At 48.8% G+C, this 7,370-nt stretch overlaps 1 protein-coding gene across 2 annotated transcripts; it reads left to right on the top strand.

Moving 5' to 3' along the window:
* The first annotated feature begins 259 nt into the window (after nt 1–259).
* On the top strand, nt 260–2,454 carry HEY1 (hes related family bHLH transcription factor with YRPW motif 1). Of its 2 annotated transcripts, none has more exons than XM_054385344.1 (5): nt 260–456; nt 579–654; nt 730–888; nt 926–1,007; nt 1,739–2,454. In XM_054385344.1, exons 1-5 carry the CDS (start codon nt 260–262, stop codon nt 2,317–2,319), a joined length of 1,095 nt encoding a protein of 364 aa, XP_054241319.1. In that variant the 3' UTR covers nt 2,320–2,454. The 2 variants fall into 2 exon arrangements, with proteins under 2 accessions (XP_054241319.1, XP_054241320.1); XM_054385345.1 differs by having other exon boundaries at nt 730–813.
* Nucleotides 2,455–7,370: the final 4,916 nt, after the last annotated feature.

Raw genomic sequence — 7,370 nt, forward strand, 5'->3', positions numbered from 1 at the left:
TCTGGCGGCAATTGGTTGAGGTTAGGGCGCCGGCGGCCAATGGGGGCGGCGGGGGCTGCGCGTGGCCGTGCTGTGCGGCGGGCGTGTTGCGCTCGGCTCGGCTGGGCTCGGCTCGGCTCGGCTCGGTTTGCGCGGCTCGGCTCGGTTTTCCGCAGCTCAGCGCAGCTCAGCGCAGCTCAGCGCGGCTCGGCTAGGCTTGGCGCGTCTGCCTGTCCGTCCGTCCGTCCGTCCGTGCCCGCCAGTTCCTGGTAGAAGCGCCATGGGGGAGACAGGCGCCGGGCGGGGCGCGGGGCGCGCACTGGGTGCTCTTCTCCCGCGGCCCGTCCGCCGCCTCCCCGCCGGCCGCCCGCGCCCCGCCACCGCCGTCAAGCGGGCGCACCCTGAGTACAGCTCGTCGGACAGCGAGGAGCTGGACGAGGCCGTCGAGGTGGAGAAGGAGAGCGCAGACGAGAATGGGTGAGCACAGCGGGAATGGGAGCCGTGAGGCGGCCCGGTGACCCTCCCTCAGACTCGCAGAGTCCCGATACCTCCTTGCCCCCCAAGCACCCTGGTGACCGGTGTCCCGTTGCTCCCCGCAGGGCGCTGAGCTCGGCCGCGGGCTCCATGTCTCCTTCCACCACCTCGCAGATCCTGGCCAGGAAGAGACGCCGAGGGGTGAGTGTCTGCCAGGCGGCCGCGGGTCCTCTCAGCCCCGGCCTGCCCGCCCCTGACCCCCGCTTTCTCTCCTAGATAATCGAGAAGCGTCGCCGCGATCGCATCAATAATAGCCTGTCCGAGCTGAGGAGGCTGGTGCCCAGCGCCTTCGAGAAGCAGGTAGTGCCCGAGGAACCCCCACACACTGCCCTCTGCCCGGAGCAAGGCTCGCCCCTCTCTGCCTTCTCTGGCTCTGCCTAAAAAAGGTTTCCTACTTCTCCTCCTCTCCTAGGGATCAGCCAAGCTGGAAAAAGCAGAGATTCTGCAGATGACTGTCGATCATCTGAAAATGCTGCATACAGCAGGAGGGAAAGGTAAAGTTTTGTGTCTGACAGCAGTTCGGCATTCCCAGGTGTTTGTGGTGCAGCGTGCTGTGGGGGCGCTTGGAGGGAGTGAGTGGGAATCCTGTGTTGTGTCAGGAATCGGGGACTTTATTCTGGTTGACAAGGTTTGCAGCATTGCTACAGTGTGGTAAGGGGACAGTGATTACAAGTCTGTCTGAGCATTGTGATTGTGCTGACATGGAAAACACAAAGTTTATCTTGTTGTCAAATGTTTGTCTCTCGAACTTTCTGAACATTCAGAATAGAAGCTGCCAAAAAAACCCACCAGCAACCAAATAAGTAGTGACAAGAATTGACCAAAGTGGTGAAATGCACTTTGAGGAGAACAGTAGATTGCCTGCAGAAGTTACCCCTGATAAGTCAGGATGAGTGTTGTCACTGTGCTATGGTTCTGCTTGCACCAAGGAGACATGGAAAGACAAAAGTACTTTTCTCCAGTGCCAGCATGCAGTTTCAGGTTAAAAATGGGAGTCCTCAACTGGTCTTGGGACTTGTAGCATCACAGCACAGATACAAAAGAAAAGCTTGTTAGACAGAAAAAAAAAAAAAGAGAGGAGCTTGGCAGCTAATCTATGCCTGGGAGTACTAACCACATCCAAGAGAAATATGCTTATAGGGGAGGTTGGAGTCGGGAGGCTGCATGTAGACAATGACTAGAAAACAGGCTGGTAGGACTCCCCTGTTTGTTCTTTTTCCTGTAGGTTACTTTGATGCTCATGCTTTGGCGATGGACTACCGGAGCCTGGGCTTTCGAGAGTGCCTGGCCGAGGTGGCTCGGTACTTGAGTATCATCGAGGGGCTGGATGCCTCTGACCCTCTGCGTGTCCGGCTCGTGTCTCACCTCAATAACTACGCCTCGCAACGGGAAGCAGCGAGCAGTGCACACACCGGCATTGGACACATTCCCTGGGGCAGTGCCTTTGGACATCACCCTCACATATCTCACCCCTTGCTGCTAGCTCAAAATGGGCACGGAAACACCACTACTACAGCATCTCCCACAGAACCACATCACCCGACCAGAATTGCTGCCCCACATGCTGAGACTTCCTCACTCAGAGTGCCCCCAAATGGCAGCGTTGGACCAGTGCTCCCCGTGGTCACATCTACCAAACTGTCTCCTCCTCTGCTCTCCTCCATGGCATCCCTGTCTGCATTCCCCTTTTCATTTGGTTCCTTCCACCTGCTCTCCCCCAATATGCTGAGCCCGTCAGCACCAACGCAGTCAGCAAGCCTTAGCAAACCTTACAGACCCTGGGGGACTGAGATTGGAGCCTTCTAAGAACTGACTCTTTAGTGAGGGTGGGGAAACCTACAAACCTAGCTGAGCTGGGTTCTGCCATGCTTAAAGTTGAAGTTCTTAATGACTGGGACAAAGGTACAGCTTCATCTTAACTAAGTTTGTCTAAAAACTCTTGGGATTTTTCTTTCTATTTTCTACATTTTTGTATTAGTTTTTTTTTTAATTTGGGTTTTTTATAGCTGTTGAAGTTGTTGAAAAATAAAATGATAATAGTGGTTGTTAACACTTGTGTTAGGTCCATGCTGAGCATTTAAATCACTTCTGTAAATGGTTTATTGCAAGTGTTTTGTTTTTCCTGAGCATGCCAGACCACCTTTTTTTTTGAGGAGAGATCACCTGTTCTTGTTAGCAACAGCCAAGTTTAGTTATTAATTTGTCCAAGACCACTCTTCTCAGCATTAACGGGCTGCAGGTTTTGTTAGTATTTTGGCACTGAGATATTCTATAAAGAGTTACTCTTTTTGCAAACTACATTGGAGTCTTAACTACTTCTGAACAAAGCGTTGACAAATCAGCTGGATCAGCTTGACCAGCTTTATCTAAGAGCCCAACTTATATTTCTTCTGCAGTGGTTTGGTAGATTTGGTGGTCTTCTTATAGACCTGAGTGGACATTTACTGACATCTGAGAACCATTAGGCTATCTCTTCCAAAAGGAGCAGTATGTGCTGTAGAGCAAACTGGAGAGTGGGGAGGCTGCAAGAGTCAAATTAGACATTGGAGTGGTGATGGGTTCAGTTGCTGGGGAAGTGAAAAACACAGTTGTCACCTCAGTCAAATTTCAGCAGGAGATGAGCATAAGAAACTGCCTCAAGTTGCACCGGGGGGGGGGGGGGTTAGGTTGAATATGAGAAGAAGCTTCTTTGCAGAAAAGGTTTCTTAGCCACTGGAACAGTCTCTCTGGGGAGGTGATTGAATCCCCATCCCTGGAGGTGTTTCAGGGAGGCAGAAATATGGTGCTGAGGGACATGGTTTAGCAGCAGACTTGGTAGACGCAGAGAATGGTTGGACTTGATGATCTTAAAGGTCTTTTTCAAGCAAAACACTTCTGTCTAATTTCAGAGGGCCAGATCTGCTTTGAGTTACAGTAGACTAACTGTTCTGTTACCCTGTGTCAGACTCTTTCCCCTTGCAAGCTTCAGATTTGCACCCAAAAGGGGTGATGCTGGTGTTTAGTCGATGGAATGGTACAGTGGGAACCTGTTCAGTGGCCAGCATTGCTGCTGAACAGTTCTATCCTAACCAGTTGATTTTTCTGTTGCATTTTACTTTCGGGTGCAGGTCAGTGGCACCCCTCACTCTGTGAGGGCTCTGCTGCCCTCTCCCCATGTGTGCACACATGTATTCTGGTTGGCTTCATGAAAATCCAAAACTGAAGAGGTTTATCCTGTGAGTTCCACTGGATGGAGTCTGAGTGCTCTTGTATTTGTGTGATGGTTAAATAAAGGAGAAAGAACAAAGTGTTTTAAATGCTGATATTTATCAGTGGAGAGTTCTGTGCCTCGTGGGTGTCACGGGAGGTGGTGAGCTGCTGCTGCTGCTGCTTAGTCCTGCTTGTAGGCATTTGTATTTACTTTTTTCTCGGTATTATGGCTGATTTGAGTACATAAAGAGCTGCAGTGCCTCAGAGTAACAGTTAAGGGAAGGAAAATACAGGCTTCATTTTGTGTGTCACTTTTACTTGCCTTGCATTGTGTTGTCAGGTAGTGAACACACCAGAGTTAACCCCAAGAATAAGCTAAAGCTGTGCTGCACCTGAATGTTACTGGATTGTATTCAAATTAAAAAGTGAAACACAAGGTTCTTTCCTGTCTAACTCATGAGATCTTTATCTGTCCTGTAGCTCAGTAACAAAGTATGTACCTAACAGTCTGCTCATGAGTGCAGAATCTGTCCAAGGTCTCTGGATGACCCTGGTTTTGTTACTGACCGATGTTACTAACATCTCACACTTTTGCTTGAAGTCACAACCTGCCGGGATTACATGCAGAGCGATGTTTTTCTCCAGAGGCAGCCCATCCTACCTGCAAATCTACCCAGAGAACATCAACAGCTCCTCCTGGAACCAGCTCGCTTCTGTCCTGTGTGTTTGAATGGGTGGTGGTAAACAGCACATCCTTGTCTGGGTTTAGCTCTGCCAGAAGAGCAGAAAGAGCTCGGCCCTGTGGGAGATGAGAGCTTTGTTTAAAGAGGGGCTCTCGGGCCAGTTAAGGAGTGGCATTGATGAGAGGCTTTCTCGGAAGAAGGATTGCTGTGAGGCTGGGAAGAGTGGGAGGGCACTCGAATCCATAACCTTGTTTTACCTTCCTTGCCGGGCTGCAGGAGGCTGGAAACAAAATGCAGGACACGGCAGGAGCTGGAGGTGCAGAGATGCTACTAAGGAGAGATTTCAGAGGGCACTATTTAATGTAGAAACATGTAATCAGAGGCTGTGAAACTCCAAATCCCCTGTCCTTTCCACGGTGTGTATTGTCTCCTGTTTAATTATACTCTGCCTTCTCCCTAATAGGTTTTTATACCAAATTAACAACTCCTACCTAGAAGATTGCTTTAGTGCGAGCAACTGTTCTTTAGATCTTTTAATAAATGGCAATGCTTCTCAGCCTTTTGATGGTTATTTCATTGACATTCAAATGACTTTGCCTGCCTCCAACTAGCTGCCTCTTTTGTGTAGAAAGACCCCTGTAATTATTTTTGTCCCACTGTCCTCCTCTTGAATGGACTTCAGAAGCAGAGTGCAATAGAAGTTGAGCTGCTGGTGCTTGTCTCCATATCCATTGTCTTTTTATTTTCATTAGCAACAGCAAAGGTGTTAATGAAAAGCACTAATTTTATTCAGCTTTTGCAATAAATCTAGATTAATTTCTGAAGACTTAAAATCTACTGATTATCAAGGAAAGAGATGAATTCTAGGAACTTACCAAAAAGTAGTAATTCAAGTGGGAAAAGCATGGCCCAGAAGCTGAATCACGACGGTTGGAAGTCCAGTGTTGTATCTGTGCTGCTAACTCAGTAAACACTGCTTGGCAGTTGCTGCCTCCCTGTCTGTTTTGTCAGCTGGGAAAAAGAGATGATGTTCTCCTTTCATCAAGAGACACTGGTAGCTGGAAATGTTATACGTGAATGACAGATGCTGTTTCCCAAAACCCACAGTTCTGAGATGCTCTGCTGTTTTTCCTTCCTGTAGGATGCTAGCTCTCTAAAGACAAACTGAGAAAGGCAACTTGCTTCTGCAGGCAACTGCTCTCTCCTGAGCCCAAAACATTCACTTGTTTACACTGTTGCAAAAGAGCAATTCAGGAGCACAAGCTCCACCAGAGGGATGCAGGGAAGAAAGGAAACGCATATGTGACTTGAACCCATGACCTCTCAACTACTTTCAATTGCTTTGGATGAACTGTGCCTGCCCGGAAATCCTCAGGCTGAGGCTTTGTATGGGATGTGAGACGATGTGGTATTTCATAGAAGCTAATATTATCTTCCTTTATCAAGGAAGCTGGATTTGAGTGCAGAATAAATTTAAGAGGCTGGTAAATCCTGCATAAAACCAGACAGAAGCCCTTTGAAATCCATTCTGTGCCTTGGCGTAAAGGAAAGACTCATGAAAATGACATTTTCTAGCTTTTGGAAAGAAGCTGTCAGTAGTTCTTGAGCCAGTTTCTGTTCAGCTCTCCCCTCTCAACACTAGTGGCGTGACAGAGTTTATTAGGATCATGCTGAACCCCCCTGAATCCTGGCTACTGCTCTCTTCACTCACTCGTCAGCATGTGAGTCCCAGGTGACAGGAGCCTTCACAGACTATTGCATAGGGGTGGGAAGCCTGCCAGGTTTTCTTCCCAAGCAGCAAACATGCCCAAGTGAGCACAGATGAACTGAAATCCTTCTTCCTGTGTTACATTGTGTATGTTTTCACCAGCACTTCTCTCCAGAAACACCCAGTTTGGGTCAGAACACTCCATCCAGAGCTGGGAATCTGCAGTAAATAACACAGAGGATACGAGCTTTGTGCTGGAAGGCAACAAAAACGATTTACAAAGCCCTTTTTCTGAGGCCTCACATGAAAGGTAGCAGAGCTGGGCTGTGGTCCTTGTGACTCAGCAGGCTAAGGCAGGACAGTGGCCCTGCATTAACCACCTAGCAGCCTGGCAGAGCCTGTGCTGTGTGGTGACTGAATGCCTCCCTCTGCTCTCACTCAGCTTACACACACAAATTGGAGCAGTCTCTTTCTTCTGGAGCAAGAAGATGCAGGCGTTGACTCATGCTTGCAACAGAGCAGCTTGACTGCCATAAGAAATGTCACAATGCCAGGGCCTGGTAGGATACAGACACCTTAAGGTGTCTTTTGGGAATCTCAAGTCTCCATTTGGTGAAAGCTTTTATTAAGAAAGTGCTTGGGTATTAGATGTTGTTCTCTCCTCTTCCAGCTAGTCCCACAGAGTTTCTTCTCCAGCAAATTCTACTCATTACTCACACAGCTTGAAGGAGTAGACCAAAGTGCCCTGATGAGACTTGTGCTGCATGCAGCCTGCCCAGCAGACCAAAGTTCACAGACCTAGGGTCTCTTCCAGCTGTTTTTAATTCAATACATCACGTAACACAGCTGTGTAATGCAGGAAGAGCTTATCTAAGTGGTCAAGACAGCTGAGTACTTTGAGAGCTCTTCACCAGGCTACTTTCTTCAGGGGAAGCCTCCTGAAAAGGAAGGGAGGGTAGCTGGAGCTGCTTCTGCAGATCTTCTGTACTGCTGCCTGTTGGGGCAACCCCATCACAGGGAGTCTTCTGCGGACCTCTCTGAATTGGAAAGGCTTTGTGGAGCTTTCCAGATGTCTTCCATTTCCTCAAGATAAGCAGCAAAATGTAGGCACAGACAGCAGAAACAGTTAAATGCTGATGGTAGGTGTGTTTCTCTGGTTTGGGCTGCTTTCACAGAAGATAAGGGTATTGGGAGTAGAAAAGCTGGCGGAACAGCTCTGTGGGAGAGTGGCATGGAGCAGCAAGGAAGGCTGATGTGCAGGACCAGAAGAAAGCTGA

Source organism: Indicator indicator, chromosome 12, assembly GCF_027791375.1.
Source record: "Indicator indicator isolate 239-I01 chromosome 12, UM_Iind_1.1, whole genome shotgun sequence".
Classification (NCBI taxonomy): domain Eukaryota; kingdom Metazoa; phylum Chordata; class Aves; order Piciformes; family Indicatoridae; genus Indicator; species Indicator indicator.